Source organism: Plecotus auritus (genome assembly GCF_963455305.1).
Source record: "Plecotus auritus genome assembly, chromosome: 12".
Taxonomy (NCBI): domain Eukaryota; kingdom Metazoa; phylum Chordata; class Mammalia; order Chiroptera; family Vespertilionidae; genus Plecotus; species Plecotus auritus.
In genome coordinates this window covers 5,923,609-5,950,397 of record NC_137778.1, presented here as the reverse complement: position 1 = coordinate 5,950,397, position 26,789 = coordinate 5,923,609, and the positions used below count along the sequence as shown (strand labels likewise).

General features: G+C 55.7%; 1 protein-coding gene across 1 annotated transcript in view; it reads right to left on the bottom strand.

Annotated features, from left to right (window-relative positions):
• Positions 1–6,888: 6,888 nt before the first annotated feature.
• Positions 6,889–26,789, bottom strand: part of KIRREL1 (kirre like nephrin family adhesion molecule 1) — a 106,223-nt gene continuing 86,322 nt past the window's right edge. The window contains exons 3-15 of the mRNA XM_080647583.1: positions 26,263–26,412; positions 20,758–20,915; positions 18,846–18,996; positions 17,739–17,844; positions 17,477–17,625; positions 17,075–17,202; positions 16,303–16,429; positions 16,121–16,221; positions 13,920–14,118; positions 12,413–12,520; positions 12,103–12,242; positions 11,505–11,582; positions 6,889–11,247 (exon numbers count right to left, since the gene is read on the bottom strand). Coding sequence (XP_080503709.1) covers positions 10,774–11,247; positions 11,505–11,582; positions 12,103–12,242; positions 12,413–12,520; positions 13,920–14,118; positions 16,121–16,221; positions 16,303–16,429; positions 17,075–17,202; positions 17,477–17,625; positions 17,739–17,844; positions 18,846–18,996; positions 20,758–20,915; positions 26,263–26,412 — 2,069 coding nt within the window. The 3' untranslated portion in view covers positions 6,889–10,773. The remainder of the gene's footprint in view (positions 11,248–11,504; positions 11,583–12,102; positions 12,243–12,412; positions 12,521–13,919; positions 14,119–16,120; positions 16,222–16,302; positions 16,430–17,074; positions 17,203–17,476; positions 17,626–17,738; positions 17,845–18,845; positions 18,997–20,757; positions 20,916–26,262; positions 26,413–26,789) is intronic.

Here is a 26,789-nt window from a genome sequence, read left to right as displayed (position 1 = left end):
ATTCGCAGTGTGGTGCTTCCGAACGGCAGCCTTGTCTAGAGTCACAGTCATCAAAGGTCACCCAAGCAAAGCCTCCTTCCTGCCACTGCCTCGGTCAGCCGTGATTTCAGTCACTTCAGTCTTCCCACGCTGTTCAAACAACCTCTCGGCGATGTTCTTCAGTTAAGCGGGCACCGGGTCTTTGAGAATTCTGTCTTGAGACAGCCCTCTCGGTCCCTCACTCTTCCGTCCACCCCGTGTGGCCCTCACTCATGGCTGCATCCACCTCCCCCACAGTGGCATCGTGACAAACCAGAGCTCCTGGAGCCCTTGGTGTTTGGGTCTCTCGACCCCACAGCCTGTGAGCGTCCCCATGGCTCAGGATGGCTCCTCGGCGCCCATCGGCTGTTTTCAAAGCTCAGAGCTCCTCAGCTGTTCCAGCTCTTTGGGGGACTGACTTAGACATGAGCACCGCGGGAGGAGAGACTCCCACAATGCTTACTCAGCAGCGTCCGCCAACAGAAAGGAGCCCCAAAGTTCTTTTAATGGCCTACAAATTACCCCCATCTCTTTAACAGGATTTCCTGCCACCTCTTCCCAGTTCCCCAGACAGACTCCTTGCTGGTCCTCAGCCCTCTAAACCCATTTCTGCCTCAGGGTTTTGCACTTGCTGTTCTCTCTACCTAGAATCCTTTCCCCAAGCTTCCCTGCCCTCCTGTCTGAGAGGCTTTTTCTGACCATCCAACGTAAAATAGCACACCCCTTTCCCACCATCCCCCACCATCTGCCTTACCTGCCCAGTGTCTCTCCACAACTCTTACCACTATCTGACACACTATTTGTTTACTGTTGGTGGTGAAAAGAGCTGGGTTTAGCAACTTTGGTACTTGAGTTCTGGCTAAGAAAGAATTCTGGGCCAAGACTCAAACTATAAGAGGAAGTTTATTTAGAAAGTCCCAGAGGTAGAAGAAGTGAACTGTAGAAGAAACTCGCTCAGGAAACAAGTTACAGAAGCAAAAGAAGGGCAGTTAGAGCTTGGGGGAAAGAGAGGCGGGGAAACATGCCGGGGTGGGGAGGGGGAGAGGCGCAGGCGTGCTCCATAGAAAGCTGTGTTGTCTTCTCCATCTTGAGCGTATTTGTCTGGAGGTCTCAGGGGAGGGTCCCAACAGAATATCCATCAGCTTTTCAGGTGTGTCCTTTTGGGGTCTCGGTCTCTGCTGATTGAGGCACCAGGGCAGAGGTCATGAGTCAATGCAGCTGGTCCTGAGGTCAGCCATGGGGTCACTTGGCCGGTTTTGCTGCTTTTCTGGGCCTGAAGCTGAAACACAACTGAGGCCTAGGTGTTGTCCGGAGGGGTTAATCCTCAAGGGCTATTCTCAGGCCCTCTTGCTTGTTCCCCCTCTGTGGGGGTTTCACCCACACGACTAGCAACAAGCCAAAGGAGGAAAGGGCAGGGGAGGGTCCAAGCCGCGTGACCAATGATAGCAAAGGTCAGAGGGTCTAAACCACATGACCAGCGATATGCTAGGGGAGGAAAGGTCACCTAGGGGTGAGGTCCTAGTTTTCCTCATTGTTAGGCACCTGGGGCTTTCTGCCTTGGTGACCTTCTGTACCTGGCCCACCCTCCCTGTTCTGCTCAGGCCTGCCTAACTGCCAGCACACCACCACTGTAGTGTTAAGTGCCTTTTGAGCAGGGACTTTGCGCTGTTTTCTGTTGTAACCCCAGGGCATGGAATAGTACTAGACCAGGGGTGGGCAAACTTTTTGACTCGAGGGCCACAATGGGTTCTTAAACTGGACCGGAGGGCCGGAACAAAAGCATGGATGGAGTGTTTGTGTGAACTAATATAAATTCAAAGTAAACATCATTACATAAAAGGGTACAGTCTTTTTTTTATTATTTCAATAGTTTTATTCATTTCAAACATTTTAACAAGAAGAATGTAAACACTAATTATTATAATTTGAAACTTCAAAAAATGGAGGAATCATAGCACAATAACATACCTTATATTGAAGATGGCAAAGGCAAAATAAAATTGCCTAACAAAGGAAAGGTACAAAAGCCTTTCAAATTAAACTTAAATATAATAAAATAATTTAAAACTAAAACAAATAGAAAAGAACAAAATGTGTAAACAGTAAATTAAACATTTTCTTTAGTGCAACTTCCAAATTATGCCCGGGACGTAGATGTAGATGGCAATGTAGACTGGGTTGAAAGGTTTTTGGTCTTGAAAACATCAACTTCAGTGGGAACAGTGTTGTTGGTCTCCTTTTTAGCTAATGCTCTGATACTGTGCTCTCCAGGGGCGTGTCTCCCTACATCACCACGATAACGTGTCTCCGCATTCCCGGGATGATGTCGGGGGACGTGTCCGTGGGCATTACCAGGAGCCTCTGGAAGATTGAGAGGTTGTTCCTTCTACTGAATGGGCGGATATAAATCCGCCCACTCAGAAGAAGGAGCTGCGGCCGTGTTTCCCGACGTTGCCATGTTAACACTGCTGCTGGTGAAGGAGCGGAGGGGAGAGCAAGAGAACCCTCCGCTCTTTCAGCTCCGTGGGCCGGATAGAACAGCCGAACAGGCCAGATCCGGCCCGCGGGCGTAGTTTGCCCAAGGCTGTACTAGACACATGGTAAATAGTCAATAAATACTTTTTGCGTGAACGAAGAAATGGTCTCCATAAATGAGGAGGCTGAGTCCCAAAGAGCTCAGGTCCTTTTCCCGAAGGCACAGAGACGGCGCCTGAAGAAGCTGGAGAGAAGCCCAGACACTCAGGCTCCCAAGTCCAAACTCCATAGACAGCTGCCCTGCTGTCCGCGTCCCCGATGGTCCCGATGCAGAGCCCGTCTGTCTCTGAGGCAGCAGAAGGGCTCCTGCATTGGGTCCAGGGTGCGGCCAGATGGCCCCTGAGGTGCCTTGCACTTTTGAGATTGCTGAGCATCCACAGTTGAGCATCTCTTCTCGTGAGGGCTCTGAGAAGACAAGGGTTGGTCATCCGTCAGGCTACAGCATGGCTGGGGTGCCAGACCAGGATATTGGCATGATACTGTTTAAAAAGAAGTCCCAACCACTGCCCTTTGGGGAGGTAAAGCATTCATGTGAGCCTCAAAATATGCACTATTCCCCTGTTTGCCAATGAACGCAGAATGTGTTTGCATAGCGACCATCAAGAGAGCAGTACTGTGTGGGGAGGAAAAACAGACAAAGCTCCTGGGTTCGATTCTGGGAGTGGATGGCTCTGATCTCCCCAGGAGACCGCTCTGCAGCTAATTACATGAGGAAGGAAATGGGAAAGTGAGTGTCCATGAAGTGATCCTTCTTCTCCTCCAGAAGCTTGCTTTGCAAAGAGCTGGTCTTTTGGTTTTCAAACCCTGGGGGCTGATAAGACAGGCTCTTGTGCTCATCTGGATTGCACATTCTCCTCCTACCAGGTCAGAGCTGGAGCTGCCAGCACACAGTGGGCGTGTGCAGGGGTGAGAGTGTTGGCGGCCGTGAGCTGTGTGGTGTGGGACGCTGCAGCGTGGGGATGGGCTGGGGTTGGGGTGATGCAAAGTGTTAATAGACCAAAGTAACCAACTCCCATTTGAGTAGCACTTAGTCGTTGGCAAAGGGTGCTTGTATATCTCATCTCCCTGAGTGCTCGAAACGTTTACAAATAAGGAAAAGCTCAGAAAGGTGTGCTGACCTGCCGTTCCATGAGGCGCTGCTGGGATTTTAACCAGAGTTCATGCCCTTTTCACAATCCCTGGACAACTGTTGACATCTTTCAGATGTCTCTAAGAAAAGGAGCACGGGGGAAGGGGGAAATACCCACCGCCCCCTCCCCCTTCCAGGCTAACAGAAGCTAATGTGTACGGAGTACTTCTGTGCTAGGAAATCAGCTAAGCACTGTACATGGGATAGGAGCTATTAGTCCATTTCACAGAGGAGAAAAGTGAGACGCAGAGAGGTAACGTAACTTGCCTAAGGTCAGGTAGGAGCAGACGGTGGCGCTCTGTATTGGTCAGGATATGTTACGTTGCAATATCAAACAACTCCAAAATGTCGGTACGTTAACGAAACAAAGATGCATTGCTATCTCAAAGGACATGTTCACCACGGGTTGGCATCATCTCTGCTTCACTCAGTCCCAGGCAGAGAGGGACCCACCATCATGGAGCTGCAGCGCCTGGAATAATGTGCTCCCGTTGCTATGGCGAACAGCCGGCAGGTCTCGCACTAGTGATTACATGCTTTGGTTTGGAAGTAACATGGAACTTCTCTTTATAGTGCATTGGCCCAGGTTAGTCAGGTAGGCCTTGCCAGGGGCCTCAGAGAGGGGGAACCCGATATTAGTAAGTCCTGCAAAGCCTATCAGTGTGGCTGAACGGCTTCATCAAGCATGGGACCCCTGGGTTAAACGGCCTGGATGCATTGCATGTATGAGTCTGTTCCCCCACCCCCCTTTTTTTCTCTCCCTCCATCCCCACATTCCTCTAGCACCATGGTCAGCAAACTGCGGCTCGCGAGCCACATGCGGCTCTTTGGCCCCTCGAGTGTGGCTCTTCCACAAAATACCACGGCCTGGGCGAGCCTATTTTGAAGAAGTGGCTTTAGAAGAAGTTTAAAAAATGTGGCTCTCCAAAGACATTTCCATCGTTGTACTGTTGATATTTGGCTCTGTTGACGAATGAGTTTGCCGACCACTGCTCTAGCACATATTGAGCAGCTATATGCCACTCGGTTGGATGATGAGGATACTAAAATAAATGATGCATGCTCTCTGCCTTTAAATGCCCTTATTTTAAGAAGTAAGTGCTAATGCTAATGTGTCATACACAGACCCCTGTGATGCAATCAGACAAGTTTAAGTGAGGTAAGCAGGAGACAGCCCACCTGTCCTGGGACTTGGGCAGGAGAGAGATGGCCTTTGAGTAAAGCAAGTCAAATGTGGACATGAAAAGGCAGAGGGGCCTGGGCATTCCAGGCTGGGGCAAGAGCTTGGCCAGAAGCACAGAGGGGCAGGCAAGGGCAAGGCTTACTCCAGACAAAGCACAACTCCATCGACTGTGTTGAGATGTGAGTAGCTGAAAGGGAAGGTAGAATGAGTGGATCCTTTGGGAATTAAGTTTCTTGGGGACCTTGAACTTGCACACTTTGGTGAAAAAGCGCAGACAGGAGCATGTCTGTGCTTAGGGCAGACTAACTACTAATGGGGTGGTTTTTAAAGCTGCAAAGAATGGTGACAAAGGGGTTGTTGGTGTCATTACTTATGCTCAGTCCAGGGTGACATAAAGGAGGGGCTTGGGGCCCTGGCACAGGAAGAGGCCTGATACAGGGCACACGCTCCTGTGGCCTGTCTTGCGCCTCGAGAAGAGAGTGGGTCTGGTTCCTGGGAGCCTCCTGTGGGGCCTACATAGCTCACAAACTTGTCCTCAAGTGCCTGCTGGCCCTGTCCTGGGCTTGGGGATGCAGCGAGGAATAAAACACGTCCTAGGTGGACACAGCCAGCATCCTAGCTAACACTCCTTGGCCTAACAGAATTCACCTGGGCCTCCATGTTTGCATAAACTGGCTTATTCTCCTGTTTGTCCCTCCCCGCCCCCGCCCCCGCACCACCACCATTCTGTTTGCTTTCAGATTCCAACTACCATGCCTTGTATTACCTGTGCCAGTTCAACTTACCTGGCTGCAGCCTCAGATTCACCCTGTACCTGGGCCTCTTTCCCAACCAGGTTGGACTTGCCTTGGGCTACCTACAGGCTCTTGGTCCTGGACACAGGCCTCCAAATTGCAGCCCCACAGCTCCCTGTTCCTCCCTCAGCAGTAGCTCGGGGCTATGAACACCAACCTTCTTGGAAATGGGTTGCATTACCTCAGAAGTATTTTTTCAGCTTTCACCCCCCTGTCTCCACGTCCCATGTCCTGTACGCACAAAGAAGCTACTGTGTAACAGCTCTAGTTTGGTGCTTGTTAACTGGATGAGAAAAACAACAAACCCTTTGTATCTCTCTAGTGATTTATAGCTTTCAAAAACATTATCTGCCATCGCCGGTCTTGCTCAATGGATAGAGCATTGGCCTGCCACTGATGGGTCCCAGGTTTGATTCCGGTCAAGGGCATGAATCTTGGTTGCAGGCTGGATCACCGGTTGGGGTGTGTGCTGGAGGCAACCAATCAATATGTCTCTCTCACATCGATGTGTCTGTCTCTCCCCGTCCCTTCCACTCTCTCTAAAAATCAATGGAAAAATCCCCTCCAGTGAGGATTAACAAAAACAAACAAAGAAAACAACTTGTAAAAAAATTATCCTGTAAAATGAGCAAAGAGAAATCCTTACAATCTCTACCAAAATAGAATTTGGAATTTCTCAGCAGAATGGCTTTTGTGTGTACACCATTTTTTTGTGTTGTTGTTTTTGTTTTCATTTTGTTTCACTACAAGTTCAAAGGTTGAGACCTGGTAACTTTGCTTTTTACCAAACCACTGCATTTTAATAAACGAACCCAATCCTGCCCCACCCCTACTCTCAAATCCTTTGGAATCTGGATCCCTGACTCAGCTTCCCCCTTTCCAATCCCATAATCAGACCTGGCATAGAACATTTGGATGCTGTGTCCCCAGAGCACGGGGCTGCAGCTGTTTGTCCCTGAGCTGCCATAGTCGGCCTCAGGGCTCTGCAGGTCACAAACCGCTGAGTAAAACGTGCTTGCCCAGCGCCTGGAGGTGACACAAATACGACATCTGCGATCTCAATCCAAAAATCTCCTCTCTCTCCCCAAAGTTTGGACCATTTCACCCCAAATCAGGCAAGCTTTTACATCTGGAACTGTTCATGCATGAATAACACAAAACATGGTGCTTTTTAGAACATTTATATTTATATATAAAAATTAAATATATATAATATATAGTGTGTTTGAGACTAAAAATATAGTACATAATATTTTTTAAAAAAGGAAAATGAAAAAAAGGCAGAATAGGAAAAGTTGTGAAGGACACACAGATACACATTGCTAAAAATCTACGATGGTCTGTCCTAACAAAAATATTTTTCTCTCTTCTTTTAATTATCATGGATCCATTTAGTATTGGGGTTCGCGTGGGGAAAATTCTTTTGGAGCCAGAAATGGAGGTTGTAATCCCAAGAACGGTTGGGGTAGAATGGGACTACAGGGAGCCCTGGGTCCCTTCCTGGTGACATTGGAAGCAGCCAAATCTTCTGAGTCACTATTGGTAGCAAGAGTGAGCGGAGTTTGACTGTACTGCACCGTGGCTGCTCTCGGCCCAGTTGGGGGTGTTCACGGGGGGCAGCATCTCAAGATCAGAAGTTCCCAGAGGAGCCATGGCCCACCCACACTTGCAAGACCCCTGGCTGGGGCCCTCAAAAAGCCAGCAGGGGCGGGAGACTGGTAAGAATGAGCGAGTTACATGCGAACGGGGTTGTTTTTAAGAGCAGGCTTGTACCGGTACCCCCATTATGCACAACAAATATTTCTCTGGGAGCAGGACCTGGCCTCACAGTGATGCAGGAAAATGGGATTCTGCTCCCCTCCGTCTCCCAAGCCGCGTCTTTCTGTCCTCTCCTCGAGGCCAGAGGTGAAAGGTCAGGACAAGCTGATCAAGGCGAGGCCTTTCAGGAGGCTGGCCTCCAGGAGACGAGAGAAAGGGGGGTTGGAGGAGCTGGGTAGGGAGAGGCAGAGAGAAGGGAATGAGATATTTAAATGCCAATTTTATAGCCTTTTCACAAAAATAAATGCCTTCCCAATGGCATTCCTGGGCCTGAGCACTTCAGTTCCGTGATCACTTCCTCGCTGGCCCCCCCGTGGCCAGGGGCTTCCCCGATACCTTCCGGGTGAGTCCCCAGCACGCGTGGCCTGCAGAGGCAGGGCGGTCACCTGGCTGGCACACTGAAGTGGCAGAGAAGCCAGGGGCTCTGAGGCTGGGCTGACCTTGGCAGTGTAGCAGTGGGGACAATGTCCACACAGCAGAGAGGCAGTGACTAAGCCAGGTCAGTCCAGCTGGGGTCTTGGTTTTAACATCATTTTCTTCAAACCCTATAGTGACAGACCACCTGATTCCATTTTAAGGAGCCCAGGACTTGCGGCCCCTGACAGAGTGCCAACTGGGTAATGAGAGGGCCCGGGCACAGAGACCCGGGGGTGGTGTGCTCCACCCTGGGAAGCAGAGGGGCTGCCTCATGGTGCTGGGTGAGGAGACACAGCGCTTGGAGACCTGGAGATGGTGGTCAAACCAACCATTTCATCCCGAGCAAAACAACAGCACTGCTCTAACCCCTGGCACTTTCCTCCCTGGCCTAAGGTTTTTGCTTAATGCCAACTCTGTGGGTGGGCTGAGGGGTCCCGGATTTAGGATGCAGGCGAGGTCCTCTGCAAAGGAACCGTGGCTCACCCAGCAGCACAAGAACCGCTTCCAGATCCAGAATTTGTCAGAAGTGCCGGACCACATGCCCTTCCTACAGGCCCCGTCACAGAGGGGTCAGCTGTCCTCTGGCCTTGCCCCCTGCACACACACCTCAGCCTACAGCCTTCACCTTGTAAGTGGTTGCTGGGCAGGAAAATGCCTCACTCACTTGGTACCCAGGAGGCCCCAGGGAAGGTTAAGGGACAGAGAACAGTGCAGCAGCTCCGTATCAGGCCTCAGAGGATGAATGGTCCCTCAACGTCAGCTGAGTGACCTAGTGACCTTGGCCCCCTCCTCTCCATCGTTTCAACAGAATGGACCCAACACTTCAACCAAAAAGAGGGAAAGAGGAGAATCTGACCAAACCCCAAACAAAAACGCCTTTTGGAATATTCCCGTTGTTTAACAGATTACCCATGACTTTTGGATTCTGTGAAAATAATCAATAGGCATGAATTTGCAGAGGAACCCGCATCCTTAAAGGCCTTCTCACTGAGCTCACATACAAGGACTGTGCAGGGAGGTGTCAGCTTCCAGGGGTGGATGTGAGTAGGAGCCTGGGGTTTTCAGAAGGGCAGGTCACTAGGGCTCTGGCCCCTCCTGGAGGACAGAGGTAGCTGTGAGGCCAGGAATGTCACTCCACAGACCCATCCAAAGGGTGCCGATGGCCCATGGCCGAGGAGCATGTAACTCGTTAAAGCGAACTTGATAATGAATGGCGACCACGAGAAAGGCCGATGCGCAGTCTGGGCATCACACAGGAGGCCCCACCTGTGTCGTCAGGGCTGAGCGAGTTGGGGGTGCACTCCAGACCCTGCTCTTGGGCGGGGGAGGTCCACACGGGTTTTCTTTGGAGTGCTGGTTCTCTTTGGTTAGCAGGTGGTGGCTGAGAGCCATGTGTGCGTGCATGTGTGGGTGTCAGCATGGGCCACGCCGCCTGCAGTGCCCTCTGGACCACCTTACCCAGTCTGCCCTTCCTTTTACCAGGACCCTTGACCCCTCTGTCCCCTAAAATCTGCAACACCTGACAGTGTCTGGGGCTCAGGATACACACTCCCTGCAAGTCTCCCACACAGGGCCGGCCAACCTGAGCTCAAGGCACTGCAAAGCGGAGGAATAGGATTGATCCAAGAGGGGGAAAAAGACGCTTAAGCAAAACCCGTGTAAAGAGCACATCTTCCCCGACCCCCCGGAAGGTGGCCTCTAGGCAGCTGTGGGCTTGGGGTGGTACAGGGTGTCCGAGAGCCAGGTCCCCTCCCTAAGCCTGTCAGAGCCCATCCACAGACAGGTCTCACCACCGGACGTTTAAAGATAGATTCAGAGTGCTCGGAGACAGAGTAATGGATGGTGCCAGGAAGCTGGTGCAGAAGAGCAGGTGCCCTCTGCTTCCCACCTGGGACTTGTATTTGGGTGGGGGAATCCCTACAGCTTTATTACTACCTTTTTTTTCCCCCAAATGAGATGTTTATTGTTGTTGGGGAGGGTGTTTTGTTTTTTCTTTGAAAAAATAGCCTATAGTACTCCTACCCTCTCACCCACATCTCCCCAGGCAGGAATTCAAACCAGGAAGTGGGGCAGATGGGAGAGAAAGGGGCTTGGGTGGGCTCCCCTAGCCTGGGTTCTGGAAACTGCTAGGTCACACACAGTTGTCTTGCTGGTGAGTCAGGACATGGTTCCTGGCCTTTCCTTCTTCCACCGTGACCTCTGACATGTCTGGCTAGCCCCGCACAGAGAAGGAAAGGGGGCGGCTAGGGGGACACCCGGATCCCTCTGTAGACTGACAGACGGGCGTCCGCCGCGGGCAGCCAGGATGGCGGGCATTTTCATCTCACCGGATGAGGGCTGGGTTTGAACTCGGGGCCAGGGCTGTTCTCTAGACAGAGGTAAAATCAATCCCAGGACCTTCTGCAGTCCCGAGGAAGGGGGTACACGGGGTATAAATGCAGATGACAGAGGACCGGCCACGCCACCCTGTTTCCACCTCTATGTGCCAGCGCCACTCACCCTAGACTGCATGTCCCCTAGGCCAGAGCCGACTCACTCCCACACGAACCCCCATCCACTCCTGGGAGACCAGAGGGGCGGGATAGGAAGGGACAAAAATGCCAAAAAGTGCCCCCTCTGCTCTCCACAACCTTCACCTTCCCAGCCCCACGCAGGGGCAGGTGCCAGAGACACACCCACCCTCCCGCGGCAGAGGGAAGGGCAGGCCCAGGAGGCTGGGCGGCACAGAGCACCTCGGGTGGGTGTTTCGGGGGAGACCTGTCCCCCACCTGCCACGGCGGAAGGAGTTAGGTTGGTTGGGGACAGGAGCGACGAGCAACGCCCCTGAATATCAGGGACCCGCTTCTCCTCTGCCCGCAGAGCGCTGCCCGCCGCCGGGGCTACACGTGCGTCTGCATGCGCTGCTGGAAGCGCTGCCCGTAGTCCGAGTGCTGCGACGTGTAGGAGAACCGCGTGGCCGTGGCGTACTTGCCGATGGGGTCATAGGCCTCGAAGGGGGTCCGCTCCAGGCCGGAGGGGGGCGCCTGGGGGTAGCCCAGTCGGTAGGTGGGGTACCCCGTCGCCCCGGGGAAGGGGTGGGAGCTGAACTTGTCGTAGTTGTCGTAGGACAGCTGGCTGGCCGTGTCGGTGCCCGCGGGCGTGGCGGGGCCGGGGGCTGCGGGCTCGGGGTAGTCGGCGGCGGGCGCCCGGCTGTAGGTGTTGAGCTGCGCGTAGCCGCTGGAGTGCGAGAGGCGGGAGGACGGGCGGCCGTCGAAGCGGGCGGGGCCGGGGGCGCGGTAGTCCGCGTAGAGCACTGCGCGGGAGGACGGCCGGTCCTCGTGGGCGCGTACGTTGTAGTAGCCATTGGTGGGGTCCTGGGCAGTGAGAGAGGCGGATGGAGGGCGCTCCCCCTGGTGGCGGGGTGTCGCCCCTCTCCGTGGCCCTCGGGGCTTCCTCGGTTCGCCCCTGTGTTCCCAGCAAATACCTCCTTCGCTCCTTCAGACCTCCTGGCCTTCCCTTCCTAGCCTGCCCTGCCCTTTCCCATCCTCAGCCCCCAGGACCCTCCCCCCCCCCCGCCCCCGTAACCGCCTCTGCCCCCAGCCCTCGGGCCCGGCCCCCTCCCCCTTCCCACCTTCATTTCATACTCCTCCCGGGTGTCGATGGTATCACAGCGCAGGTCCTGCTTCAAGTCCACGTCGTCCTTGAAGGACTGCAAAGCAGCAGGAGTGACCCTTAGGAGTCCCCTCTGTCCCCCCACGCACCCCATCCCCACACCCAGAGGCCATCCTTAACGGGAAAGGCCGGGGTCCTGGGTGGGCTTGAGGCTGGTACCCCCTCCCAGCGAAGACTTGAGATGTGGTGGGAAGAAGCCAGGGACCTGGCTCTAGCACAGTTCTGTCACTAACACACAACGTGCCCAGCGCTAGGTCATTGCCCCTCTCAGGATCCAGCCATGAGGCAGTTGGATGTGAAAAATTCTAGGGGTTTCCAATTCTGACACTGCAGGGAAAGGATGGGGCAAAGGAAGTCTGGGGGACCCGCCTGCCTATCCTCTGGTGGCAGGAAATCCGCCTGGAGGGTGTGTGAGCATGTGTGCATATGCGTGTGTGTGGACCAAGGCCAGCTGACCGAAGGAGGAGCGAGGGACAGTGGTTATTAGAGAACTAAGGGGGGAGGCAGTCCCTGGAGAGTGACGAGGGGAGTGGGCCAGAGCAGGGCAGGCCCCTTACTGAGTAGATGGCTTTCATGACGCGGGTTGCTGTGGAGACGCTGGCAGTGTCGTCCTCCCGGTCAGAATGCATGGTGAGTGGCTCCCGGTTCACTGTCTCCACCTTGATGTCCAGTTTCCTTAGGGTCACGTCCTTGCGACCTGGGACAGGGGAGACGGCCTGGACGCTCGCTGCCAGCCTCGCAGGGCTGATTTCTGGACCTGCCTTGACTGGGAAGTGCAATTGCCACACCCCGGGCCCCTCGGAGCAAGGCCCCGCCGCTGGAGGCCTGGGGTGGGCGGGGAGGGCCGTGCCCACGGGCCATACTCACTGCCTTTGCGCCGCCGGTAGAGGAAGAACACCAGGGCAATGAAGGAGAAGGTGAGCAGGATGCCCGCCCCGATGGTGGCTCCAGCGATGATGCCCACAGGTAGCACCTCTTCAGATAAGAAAGGAAAGGAGGTAAGGACGGAGCCCGACCTCCCTGGGGCTCTGAGCTCAGTGCTGGCCGAGGACCAGGCTGGCCACAGCCGCAGGCCCCCCAGCATCCCTGGATTGGGCTGGGGTTGCTTTACGTCAAGGTGGGATTTTAGAGGAAGGCCTGCATTGTGTTTGGGTTTGGGCCAGAGCTGAAGCTCTGGCCCAGAGTGGAGGGCGTGGTGAGACCTTATCCTAGCTGCTGGGGCATCCCCTTGACCCTGCCCTTGGTGGTCCATCTGTCCTGTCCCACCTTCCTATTAGCCTTGGTCTCTCCCTCCTGGCTGGGCTGTGTGAGGTCAGCTGTCTCCAAACTCTCCCATCTGCCACGTGTGTTCCGACCTCCTTCACCACCTCAGCATCGTGAAGGCCCCCTTTGCACCCACCCACCAGAACTCCAACAGCCCACGTTGGTTCCCCTGCCCCCCAGAGCTGAGAAGCACCTGGGACTCCGACTCCAGCTTTCTCTCCCCTTCCGAAGTCCTGGGCAGGTCAAGACCCCTCCCTGCAGAGCCTGGCCTGCTGAGCGCTGCCTTCCTCTCTGCTCTCTTCCTCCACCGCCTCCTTGCTGGCACCCTCAGCTGAGAGCTGATGAACCCCCAGTTACTCCCATCTCCCATGTCAAATGGCTAGTTATACATATGTATGTATCTGTGTGTGTGTGTGTGTGTGTGTGTGTATGTATATATATAAAAAAATAATAACAGAGTAATATGCTAATTAGACCAGACTACTTTCCGGACAAAGCTTCGGCAGCGGGGGCCGAGGCAGAGGCCTGCACTGGGGACCAAGCCCCTTGAACAGCATCGGGCCTCTGGTATATATATAAAAGCCTTTTCCCTCTTCAGACATGGAAACTTCCAAAGAAGTCAAAGGTCATGCCTGTTGTTGTTACACTAAAAGTGCCTCAGGGGAGGGGATGTGTCTCCCATCACACTAAGGATCCTTGAAGAGGTGGGGAACCCGAAATCCCTGGCATCTGTCATGCCAGGTATTTTATGAATACTCTCAGGTGACCCTCACACCAACCCAGGGAGGCAGGCGTTCCCTTTCACCGGTCACTCGCCGTTTCTCCCGCTGCAGTCATTTGCTGCCACCGTGTAAGCTCCTCCACTAACGTGCCTGAGGGCAGGGACCACGTGCACATTGGTCCCTGCAGCCCCGAGCACAGGGCCTGGCATATAACAGATGCACAACAAACGTTTCAAAAAGTGAGTGGATTTCCCCCGCTGAGCAATAAGCCAGGTTCCAGTGGGGAGGCCCAAGCCAGTGATCGCCCTCTGAGCCCAGCCCCGGAGAGAGGAGGGAGCAGGACCCCCAGGCTGTCCTGCGCCCCGGCCACCAGCCAGCACCGCTGTCACCTCGCTCCTCCAGCTGGATGATGGCGGTGCCCGGCCCGAAGCTGTTCCAGGCAGTGCAGTTATAGTGGGTCTGAAAGTCGGCCTCCATGACGTTGTTGATGGTGAGTGTGGACAGCACCCCGCTGCCGGAGTTGGTCCTCTCCACTGTGTAGCGTTCCAGGGTCCCCACCTCCAGGAAGTTCTCCTTCCATGCCCAAGCCTGTGGTGGGGAGGGGAGGGCAGGGGGGTGAGAGAGGGGCAGGAGGTAGGAACACCTCACCCTTCCGCAAGGCCTGTCTTGTGTGCCACTCAGCCCAGCCCACACACCCTGCAACAAGCCTAAGTCACTCTTACACCCACCGCCTCAGACCTTGGCATTGAACCTCCAGTCCTGGAGAAGCAGTGGCTCCCACACATGACTGAGACGTATGCCAGAGACATTCAGACGTATCTAGGGCCGTTCTTTAAAATGTCCATTCCTGGGACTTATCTCCTAAATAGGAGCCCCCCCTTTTTTTATCCTCACCCAGGAATATGTTCATTGATTTTTAGAGAGGGAGGAAGAGAGAGAGAAACGTTGGTGTAAGAGAGAAACTTCGGTCGGTTGCCTCCCATATGTATCCCTACCAAGGATCAAACCCGTAAACCAGCCGTGGGCAAACTATGGCCCGCGGGCCGGATCCGGCCCGTTCGGCTGTTCTATCCGGCCCGCGGAGCCGAAAGAGCGGAGGGTTCTCTTGCTCTCCCCTCCGCTCCTTTACTTTGAATTTATATTAGTTCACACAAACACTCCATCCATGCTTTTGTTCCAGCCCTCCGGTCCAGTTTAAGAACCCATTGTGGCCCTCGAGTCAAAAAGTTTGCCCACCCCTGCCGTAAACTCTTGGTGTGCGGGCCAACGCTCCACCCAACTGAGCCAGCAGCAAGGGCGGAATCTGTGTTTTTATAAGGGTCCCATGTGATGTATGTGACGTGAGTGCACCATTTGGGAACCCCTGATGTTCTAGAAAAAGCCCTGGGTGGGGGATGGGGAGGAGTCAAGAACACGGTGCTCCCTTCGAGTTCCCGTGTGGCCTCCCTTCCTCTCCAGGCTGTTTCCTCACCTGTGGAGTGAGAGGACCAGACTGGACAACAAGGTTTCTTCCACATAAGCCAGTCTTCAGTCCTGCCCTAACCCGGAGCCAGCTGCACGCAAACCTGCCACTGCCTCGGGAGACCCAGCCCCAGATGCTCATAATGGCAAAGAGCTACCACAGGAGAGGGGGTCCCAGGCTCTTTCACCCCCGAGCTCCCGGAGGGCGGCCCCCGTGTGTCCCCTCCCGGCGAGGAGAGCGTGAGGGGTGGTGATGGCTGAGAACTGGCTCCTGTCCAGGATCAGCTGTCCCCGCTCAGAAGCAAAGCCCCCGGGAGCGGAGCCACTCCCGGTTCGGCAGCCGTGGTAATGAAGTGTCCCTGGGCAGCCCTGCAGGCAGCCAAATGGTTATTAAATGTGATGAGGGGTTTGACGGTTAATGGCCACGGAAGGAATTAATGGCTCGTGGTGTGGGGAAGCGGAGAGAGGAGGGGGATGGTGCGGGAGCCGGTGGAGAGCAAGGAGAAGGGAGGGGAGTGGCTGTGGGACGGGGTGGGAAGGAGAGCTGCTGGGCAGGGCTGAGGGGAGAGGAAGAGGAGGGAGCAAGGAAAGATCAGGAGGAAAGGAAGGAGATGAGGGAGGAGAGCAAGAGTGGCTTAGTGGTTGAGCATCGACCTATGAACCAGCAGGTTATAGGTTCAATTCCCAGTCAGGGCGCATGCCGGTTGCGGGCTCGATCCCTAGTGTGGGGTGGGCAGGAGGCAACTGATCAATGATTCTCTCCCATCATTGATGTTTCTATCTCCTCCTCCCTTTCTGAAATCAATTTAAAAAAAAGAGAGAGACTGGTACCGTGGGAACTGACAGTGAACCTCGAGAGGACGCCCCCTGGCCTTCCAACCCTGCTGTTCCTGCTACTTGTCACGTGCTCCATGTTAGGGTGACACGGAGGTGCAAACACTAAGCAATTTGCTCAGGGTCACACAAGTCAGAGAGGTGGTGGGACAGAGCAAGGAAAGGGACAGAGGGACTAAAGTTGGAGGATGGGAAGTAGAGAGAAGTAGGAGCAGGGTCAGAGAGAGCGGGAGGAGACGGAGCAGAGCAGAGAGCAGGTGCTGAATGTCCACGCCCCGGGCGCCCCAGCACTCACAATGCGGTCTGGGGGAGGTGTGCTCCCGATGAAACACTCCACCTTGCCGCCGTCTCCCCGAACAGCGTACTGCACTGCCTCGCTGGAGATAATGGGGGGCCCTGCAAGCAGAAGACGCAGTCAGGGTCAGCTGGAACCCGCAGCGCCTGCCCCCCAGGCCCAGTCCCTCGCGGGCCACTCACCGTTCACGTAAAGCGGCACCTCCCGCTCAGCCACTCCGATGCGGGGCACGATGGCCCGGCAGGTGTAGGTGCCGGCGTCTGCCTGGGTCACCGACTTCAGCAGCAGCTGGTTGCTGTTGCTCAGGACCTGGGCAGAGAGAGCAGCCTCGGGTGGGGAGCCAGGAGGCCTGGGCCCCTAGGTCCGGGGGGCCCCGCATTGGATGTATTGGAGAGAAAGCAGGAAGGGCCACAAGTGAATTCCCGGAAGGGAAACAGGGTCAGGAGTCTGTCTGGTCCCTCCCCTGGCTCTAAACAGGTTGGCATTTAAACACACCAGCTCTGCACAGGTGGACAGAGGCAGGTGGGCCAGAGGGCGGATGAGGTCACAGAGGACGCCATCTCCCCAGATGACCTGACAATTTCACCCTGAAGTCCCTCTTCTGCCCAAACTGTTCAATGCCGGTCTCTGGAGGGCTGTGACTTCAGCCTTTCCCTCTCTCGTGACCTCTCCAGCCCCCCACCTTCCGATGCAGCATTCACCACATCCCTTGCCAGCCCAGAACCTCCTCAAAGGCCCTCCCCTTCCTCCCACACACACCAGCACGCTCCTCCCGCGGCCCCTGACCCGGACAGTTGTTCTTGGAGGAGGGGTGGGGATTGATCACAGGAACTGTCCTTGTCCTCTAAGTCCCAAGACCTTAGAAATATCCCAAGTTCAACTTGAAAACTAATGCTACCCCTCCCTAGAGAGCCCTTTCCTCCCAGCACCCGGGAGAGGCAGCAAGGGGCTTACCATGTTGGAGTCCTTCTTGGTCCAGGTGAGGGTGAGGGGGGGATTCCCAACCCAGACACAGGTGAGCGTCACATCAGAGCCAATGTCTGTAGTCGTAGGTTTAGGGTCAACCACAATCCGGGGGGCGACTGAGGTAGAAGGCAGCGGGTCGTTAGGGTCTCGGTGTCATCGGGGTCAGCTCCAATCAGCCTCCTCTTCTTTCTCCTGCCCTGCTACCTCCCCGAGTTTCTTCCCCATCTCCTCAGCTTCATGGAGCCTCCCAACTCCACCCCAGGCCCTTTATAGGCCCCTCCTTCCGCCCCATGTCCCACCCCTGCCCTCTGCCCCATGTCCCACCCCTGCCCTCCGCCCCATGTCCCACCCCTGCCCTCCGCCCCTGCCCCTGTACTTGCAGCTACTCACAGTGGACATTCACTAAAGTGCTGACATTGGTGCTGCCCACTTTGTTGTAAACCTCACAGGACACAGGCTCCGTGAAGAAGGAATAGTCAACATTTGTCTCGTAGCGACTCTCATGGGCATCTTCAATGGAGAAGCCGCCCTTGGCCCACCTGGGGGAAGAGGCAACATGGGGGGTGGGGGTGGGGGTGGGGTTAGGGCTTGGAGCCTCTCACACCCAGCGCCACTGCCCTCCCCAGAGTGCCCCATGCCCTGCTCCGCACACCTGTAGCCCAGGATCTCAGGGTTGGCTGTGGCCTGGCATGTAAAGACAACACGCTCACCCTCCTGTACCGTCTGTGGCTCGATGGACAGGGTCACCGTGGGAGGGTCTGCAAAGCAGGGGACAGGAAGTCAGGGTCTTTTCTGTACTCAGGTTTCCGTTTCTCTCCCTGGCACATCCCCTCGGGCGCCGTGTGCAGTGATCTGGGAGTCTGCGTTTGCAGTGTACCAGCTCCAATAAATAAACCTGTCTTCTTCATCTTTACCCACAGCCCCCATGGACTCTAGGGAGCCATCTAGAGTGACGATCAAGGATGATGCCAAAGGGACAAATTAGTCAATGGGTGTAAAGGCCAGTGGTGGCCACTAGATGTCAGTGTGGGCTCCCCTGGCTCATTAAAAGGGCTGGGGGCGGGGCATTTCTCCAATAGCTGCCCAGATCCAACCCTACCCAGGGCAGAGGTCATTTATCGAGCACATACCAGCTGGCAGACTCCATGCTAGAAGCTCTTACACTCTATATCATTTAACGCTCACAGCCCTGAGAAGCAGGTACAGGTTCACATTCCTTATCTGAAACCACTGAAACTGTGTGTTTCAGAATTTAGAATTTTTCAAATCTTAGAAAGGTAATAGTGTGCTTGGACTGTTTACCATGCAAGACCTCCAGCAGGGCCCAGGCAACACCCACGGCCACATACATTAATCCCTCTGCAGCGAAACGTATGGCTATTCAGATTAAGACTACGAAGAGCCTTAGGTTCAGGTTTTGCCACCCAATCTGTTATTTTGGAATTTTGGATAAGGAATTGTAGGCCTGCATTTTACTTTCTGCAGGTATACAGAATTGGAAACGGAGGCACAGAGAGATTAAATCATTGCCCAAAGCCACACTCTGGTTTAGACCCATGAACGGCTCGACTCATCGCTGCTGCCTCTTCACCAGTCCTCAGCGCCCCTGGGTCAAACCAGGGAGCCTTCACAGATGCAGACGGTGAGCCTGTCCTGGGCCCCCGGAGGATTCTGCTGGCTTCTCTGCAGTACCCACATCTCCCCTCCCTGCCCTCCCCTGCCCTCCCCCGGCCCCTGCTCCCCCCGGGCCCCAGCTCACGGTGCACATCAAGCTCAATGGAGGTCTCCCTGCCACTGGGGATGGCCTCGTTCATGCTGCGGCAGGTGAAGACGCGCCCGATGTCCAGGTCTGTGGGGTTGATGAGCAGCTGGCTGACGGTGGTCTCCCTCTTCCCGTCCTTCAGCAGCTCCTAGGGTGGGACCAGGTGGAAGGCAGGGTCAGGCTAAGAGCCCCCCTGCTCTCAGGATGGCAGACTCAGGGCCGGACTCCGCTGGAGGGTGCTCTAACCTAAAGCGCATCCCTGGCCCCAGACCCAACCTCGCCTTGGGTTTTGTTTTGTTTTTTTAATTAGTAAATTTTATTTTTTAGAAAAGTTTTAAATTTACCAAAACAATTTTGAAAGAGAATGCCCATGTGCCCTCCTCCCTCACCCCAGTTTCCCTGTTATTAACATGATCCAGGTAGTGTGATCTGTGTGTTACAACCAGTATTGACACGTTACTACTAACTACATTACTACTAACTCATGTCCATAGTTTACATCAGAGCTAATTCTGTGTGCTGCGGACTCTGCCTCGTGGTTTTGGTTGAGCCTGATTCCTGGAATTCTCTGAGTCTAGCTCAAGTCCCGCCTCTTCTGCTAAGTCTTCCTCGGCCACCTCAGCCCCCAGGACTCTCCCAGCCTGAACCCGTGCCCCTCGCAGGCAGTCTGTCCTGCACGAAGCTATGGGCGTGTTCCGCCCTGCCTCTCAGGCACTGGGCCTGAGTTTTTCTGAGTTGCGTCTCTCCTGCTGGTCCATAAACTCCTTGAGGGCAGGGAATGAGATCACAGGCCCTATGTCTCATGTCTCATACCTATCATACCGACTTGCTCTGTGGATCAAAGGCACCCTGGGGCTGTTCTCCTGTTGCAAGCTGGCCAAGGCATGCCACGCTATGAGCCGAAGTTGCACACCTCTCTCCCGGGTCCAAACTGTGGCTCCCTGTGCTGCCTGGCAGAGCCAGGTCTTTAATGAATGTCAGAGAGGGGGGTGGACAACAAATGCCACTAACAAATCAGCTTGTTTGGTTGCCAAAATATTTCAAAACATGTAGCCCTGAAGGAGGAAAGGAACAGAGTTCTTGGTGGTGAAAGAGTTAAGCACCACGGAGGCTAAATTCTCATTTGTCAAATGGTGAACCCGAGGCCAAGGAGAAGTGAGCTGTCCAAGGTGTCAAGGGCAGAGCTCGCCCTGGGGCCGTCCTCACAGGCACGCGGTGAGCATCTCTCCCACAAGGGGCGGTGTCTGCTGCAGCGCCTAGCAAAGGGCTGGGCACACACACGCTTGCCCGCAGCTGGCAGAAGGAACTCCAAACAGGAGATTCCCCGTGAACTCTGCCCGGTGATCCTGGGCAAGTCGCTTGCTGCTTTTCTCTGCCACAGGCTCATTCATGAAATGGACACGGTGATCCCTGCCTCCTCAGCCTGAGCCAACTAGAGGCTGGGAAGGAGGTCGAGGGGCAGGGCAGGCAGAGCACAGTCTGACCTAGGCACAAACCCAGCTCTGCCGCATGCCAGCTGTGTGACCTGGGGCAAGTCTCTCAACGTCTCTGACCTTCAGCTTCCTTGCTGTGAGCTGGAAATAACACCTAACTCCTGAAACTCCTGTGAGGGTCAGAATCGCTGTCCACAGAGAGCTTAGCATCCACAACGCCAACACAGCATGGGTGTTTCCTGGTGTAGCTGTTCTGACTACCGTTCTCGGTCTCCGCTCAGGACTGAATGGCATCATGAACCTGGAAATTCATTTCTCTTCTCTGGGTCTCTATTTTCCCAATCATATAACAAGACGGTTGGTCCAGATGACCTTGAAGGCCCCTTCTCTATCTGCATCCGAGTCAGTCTCAGGGAGGAAGGAAGGATGACCTGGGATGAGGCCCAGGACGGGGTGGGGAGCACGCAGGGTCTCACCGTGCTGGCCACAGCGCCCTCCTGCTGCGTCCCATCCCGGAACCAGGTGATGGTCGCCGCAGGCTTGGCATTAAAGGCTCGGCATGTGAGGTTGTAGGGGATGCCCGCTTGCAGCAGAAGTATGGGGCCTCCATCGATCCTGGTGTCCTCCGGGGGGACTGTGGAGAGAGTAGAGCCATCGGTCCAGGGTCCAGCACTGCCTTGATGGCCAAACCCCTGCCCTGGAGGCATCCCTCTCCTGGTATGTCCACCCTGGGGGAGGCAGTGCCACGGGCACCCCCTAAACGGAAGTCACTACACCTGTGCTGTCCTGTGGCTTCACCCAAGGCCCTCCGCTCGCAGCTTCCTGCCCTCCTTCAGCCATTCTTTTACAGCCTGGACCGTATCCTGATACTATATCCGGCATTCTCAAGGCTACATACAGATGAGGGGAGTGGCCTCAAATTAGGAAAGGGCGGGGCTAGCTCAGGGTTTGAGTACAGCTCCTATGGAGTCGGGGCGGGGGAGGGGGGGGGGCCTAACACAGAAAGATGCTACCCCCACAGTTTCTTCCGTCCATCCCCGCTATCTGCTCCTCTGCCCTGAGGCAGGCAGAGGAGCCAGTCTGCTCCAGCAGGTCCCAAGGGGCTCCTGACTCCAGGCCCTGCTGGCCCCGACCCGCCCATCACAGCCGGCAGGTTACTCTCTCCTCGACGGCGCAGCTAGGACTGGGCCCATCCCTCACTCACACACCTTCAGCGGCGACCATCCACCCATCCACCGTGGGCATGAGGCCCAACACCTCAGCCTGCTGCTCAGGGCTCCTCCTGCTCTCGCCCACCTCATCTTTGCTTTCACGCCTTTCCTTTCTGTTGAAGTGCTACCCATCCTATCTGCACCCTTCTTGCGGCACAAGGCCTTCCCTGCCATGTCCCCCCGCTCCCCCCCCCACACCACCTCGGTGATCCTGGCCAGCCACCCGGAGCTCCTCCCACCGTGCACCTTGTGCTTGGGTCACTGATGCTGATGACCCACCCCCCGCCCCACCAGAATCGTCATTCCTGGAAAAGCAGAGGCCGGTCTCACTGATGTTCACGGTCTCCAGTGCCCAGCACGTGGCTGAAGCAGGCTCTCGCTAAGTGCTTCAGAAATTGAGATACAGGAAATCGGGGACCCCCTCCCGGTCCTGTCCCCATAGCCCTCTACCTGCTCAGGTGAACTGGACCACGAGTGCCCTGAGGGCAGGGACTGCTGCCGCTGTTATCTTAAAGCTCCAGTGTCCAGCCCAGAGCGTGGTGGTGAGCAGATGCTCGGAGCTATTCCCTGAGTCACTGAGTACACGACCGATGAGAGGCAGGCGGACACATTTTGATTACAATCTTTCTGGTCCACGTGGTGTTCACTGGGCCAGAAACGCAAAGGGTTTTGCTTGTTGTTTGCTGGGAAAGACTCGGAGGGGCTGAGGGAACCCCACCTAGTGGCCCTGGGAGGCCCACGGAGTCAGGGGTGGGCAGGGCGTCCTGAAGTTTAGGAACCGGTGGTCTCCAGGCTGCAGTTCCAGCAGAAAGGAGTCTGTCCCAGGGTCCTGCTCCACTCACGCATGCGGAGTGGCAGAGGGAAAGCATGAAATGGGGAATCCGCTGCCCTGGTTCTAAACCCTGGCACCTCTATTATCTTATGATCTCGGGTGAGTCCCTCAAGTCACTGAGCCTTCGTTTCTTCAACAGAGACATGGCGTGCCTGCTCTGGGACTGCATGAAGGTCAGTGGGGCAGTGGGTGTGGGCTGGATGTGCAGGGCTCAGGAGACCTGGGAACGCGTTAGTTTTACCGGCTAGCGAATCGCCCACTGACTGCCTGGCTTCTCCTCTTGGCCCTCTGGTATACCCGGGTCCAGTGCAGGATGGGTGCAGATTTGGAAATGGTGGAAGAAGAGAAAAGTGGGAAGACAGATAGAGAGCTGCCACTCAGGGTCTCCTGCTCCGCCTGGGCCCTCCCAGCTCACACCTGCCATCACGTCCAGGAGGGAGGTCCTGGCTGAGCCCAGGCCCTGGTGTCCAGGGTGTGGGGTGGGAGGTGAGGGAAACTCCAGACACAGGAGTCCCTCCTGTGAGCAGGCTTCTCTTCCCACCGGCTCTCCCTTCCCCTGTACCCGTGGCCCTTTCGGGAAGACAGCCTATTTGTCACCTGCCACTTGCCCACCTTTCTCTGTGAATCTGGGGCAAAGAGAAATAGGTTGTTAACGTATCTGATCAGCCATAGGTGAGACAGCACCTGTTTGTTTACGAGCACATTTTTATGATTCCTGACCAATTTGCATATCCATGTGTACGTGTCGGTGGCCTCGGTTTCCTTGTTTGCATAATTGAAAAAAGAACACTGAGCCCTGGCTGGTGTGGCTCTGTTGGCTGAGCATTGCATGTGCACCAACGGGGTCGCAGGTTCGAGTCTGGTCAGGGCACCAGAAACAAAAGAACACTGACACCTATTCCCTAGGGCTGGTAGCGTGAAGGGAAACGAGGTCTGAGGTCAGGACTGCGACAGCCCCTGGGAACACGGTCACCTACACTGAATGCTCATCAGGTGTCAAGGTGCCTCGTGCATATGATGTCACAGAACCCTCACCACACACGTATGTCCTTAATCCTTTCACGGTAAATGCCATGACTCCCAATCTACAGAGAAGGTGCTGAGGCTCAGGGAGGTGAGCAGAGGTCTGAGCTAAAGGGCAGGACTGGGAGGCGGACCGGCCCGCCGAGCCCCAGCCAGGCTCCTCACGGCTGCACTGGAGCCGTCGCCGCTGTGAAGAACGAGGAGCGTAGGTCTGTAGATGGAGATGATGTCCTGTCTGTCTGCAGGGCTTGGAAGGCAGCTTTTCAAAGCCCCGCTGCAGGAAGACGGAAAGGCCGTTCCGTGAAGAGGCAGCCTGGGATGGGGCTTGGCGGAGAGAGCACGGAGGGCATGCTGCTGATGGGGGGTTGGAGGCCAGCCCCGTGCAGGGAGGCTGTTACCGGGCACGGCACACAGTCCACACTTGAATCTGTCCTGCCCAGTGTCTGCGCCCCAGGTTGCCGGGAGCAAAAGCTGCGTGTACGCAGGTAAGTGGGGAAGGATGTGAGAAATGTCCTGCCTTCTCACTGCCTCCCTGAGACCCGCAGGTGGCGGGTAGTTTGAGAATTGGAGAGAGACAAGGAGGAAAAGGAAGCGGTCAGACTAACCTTTCACCTTTTATGCCTGGGGCCTGTTCCTGCTCCCCTCGTCTGCCCAAGTCGCCCAGATGGCTACAAAGGTCCACACCCTCAGCACCAACCCTGCCCTCCCGACAGGCCAGTCAGCTCTCCCACTCATGTGCCTCACTGGCTTGCAAGCTTTTTAACAAGTGACTCCGCCCTGCAGGGCTCCCATTTATAGTCTCCTCTTCCAGTAAGCCTTCCTGGATTGAACCAAGCCCCTGGATACCACGATAAGCAAATGTCTAGGGCTTGGTTGGCCGTTCTTCATTTGTCTTTATTCCTGTAGTGCTCGGGTAGGAAAAGAAAGGGAAGGGAAGGGAATCAGATCTTCCAATTCGGACGGGAGCTCTCCAGGGCACCTATGCTAGCACCTAAAACAGAGGCGTCAGAAGGGGAATAGAAGAAGCCCAGGTTCCCCTGGAATGCCTGCTCCAGCATGGGGCTCACACCCTCTAGCCAGGGATGGAAGATGGCATCTCATCTTCCCACGCCCACCCCCGGCGGCCAACTAACACTGGCTCCCCAATCTCAGGCCTGCTCCTCGCGAATTCTTCCCATTCCGTCCTCACCAGAGAGGAAAAGCAAGTCACCCGCCAGCCTTCTGTCCTAGTCCTGCAGGGCCTTTGCATCCCACAGTACTGGCTGTGGGGCTCCTCTCTCGTTTGCCCAGACCCCACAGCTCACAGCTCCTTGCGCGGACCGCAGCAAAGCCACAGTTGCTAGGAAAAGGCCGCTTCATGATGCCACGTTACCGATAAGAAAACTACTGTCCAGAGGTCGTGACCTCTTCTGACGCTTGGTGCAAAAACGGCCCAGGTCTCCTGACTCCCAGTCCAGGGCTCTGCCTGCCACACTCAAAGTTTTCGCAAGCCTCCCCCGAACCCCAGGAAAAAACTTCCTTGTGTTCAAGCTCACTCATCTCATTACCTTGCTCCTTCCTCCTATCCCTCCTGGGGGCTTCCCCGACTTCAATGAATTCTGGTTAGAGGAAGAAAAGGAGAGGGAGCGGGGCAGATCAAACAGAGGCAGGAAGAAGGAAGGGACCGAGCTGATAACCAAAAGGAAGACAGAGGGTCACAGGCAGGTGGAAAACAAAGGCAGAGACAGAAACACGAGAGGCAGAGGCCCAGGGAGAGCCACTGAGCTTGAAGGGACAGAAAGATGGTGGAGCTGGAGGTCCTGCAAGAGAGGCCGGGCCTGCCCTAGCCGGTTTGGCTCAGTGGATAGAGCGCCGGCCTGTGGACTGAAGGGTCTCAGGTTCGATTCCGGCCAAGGGCACATGCCTGGGTTGCAGGCTCAATCCCCAGTAGGGGGCGTGCAGGAGGCAGCCGATCAATGATTCTCTCTCATCATTGATGTTTCTCTCTCTCTCTCTCCCTCTTCCTTCCTCTCTGAAATCAATAAAGAAATATATTTTTTAAAAGCAGAGAGGCCGGCAGTGGAGCAGGACACTCTGGCACTGTGTGGGGAGTGGCCCATCATCGTGGAAATGGCCCTGGTGCTGCCACAGAGGACCATGGGCTCTGTGCCTCTGGGGTGGCAGCTGAGAGACAGTGCCTCCTCCAGGGCCCTCCAGTCCTGCTCCCCTGCTCCCCGAGGAGGCGTCCAGGGGACTCTGAGGAGGAGGGTGAGTGCTGAGGAGGAAAGGAGGCGGAGGAGGGGGGAAGGGCTGAGTGCGGCTGAGGGGGAGCAAAGGGGCAGTTTCTGGGGTCGGAGACAGCAGAGTGGGAGAGGATGGGAGGAGCTCCTGGGAGAACAGGCAGGGCCTCCAGCCCAGCACTCTGCTCTGGCCCAGGGCGCCTGTGTCCTTGGACAGCCTGGGCACAGGTCCCTCCAGTGGCTGACCATGCCCCCATTTCACTTTCCTCAACTGGATCTGGCTTCAAAAGAAGCTGAAAGAACGCCCTAGCTGTGTGGCTCAGTGGATAGAGCGCCGGCCTGGTGACTGAAGGGTCCTGGGTTCGATTCCAGTCAAGGGCTCGGTCCCCAGTAGGGGGCGTGCAGGAGGCAGCCGATCAATGGTTCTCAATCATCATTGATATTTCTATCTCTCTCTCTCCCTCCCCCTTCCTCTCTGAAATCAATAAAAATATGTTAATAGAAGAAAAGAAGTTGAAAGAAGAAGGTGGGGAGGGAAGGCTAGGGGGAGAGAGGGACACGGGGCAGGCGTGAGGCCAGGAGCAGAGGGAGAAGGAAGGTGAAAGGGTGGAACAGGAGAAGCAGAGGGACTGCCAGATGCCAAGAGAAAGAGCAGGAGGAGTGGGCTGGGGGCACCGAGGGAGGTGGGGCTATTACTGAGCACGGTGAGCTTCGCCCGCCGGGAGCGCAGGGCGGCCTCCGTGGCCTGGCATTCGTAAGAGGCATCGTCAGAGAGCTCGGCGTCTGTGATCTCCAGGTTGTACTGCCCGGCGTCTGCGGAGCCCACGACCCGGTACCGCGGCCAGGCTGCAGGGACAGAAAGGGGGAGTCCAGCGTGAGCCCACCCCCACGTGGGAGCAGCCGGAATGACCCGTGCATATCCTCTGCCCGCTTCGCACCCCACACCAGGGTCCACATCCCATTCCGAGCCAACACGCCACCCTCCGCCCTCTCCTGAGAGCCCACCTCAGTGGACAGGGATGAGGCCCCAGATGTGGATGCCATGACGTCATAACCTCCCAGAGTGAGGCTGGGGGCCATGACGCAGGAGGAGGAGGGGCAGGGTGGAGACGGGAGGTGGGGGTGGAGGGGGGCGGAGAGCAGAGCAAATCTCTAAAGCAGTTTGCAGAAAATGGTCCCTCATAATAATAGGAAAGAGAAAAAATGTGACAACAGAGAAAGAA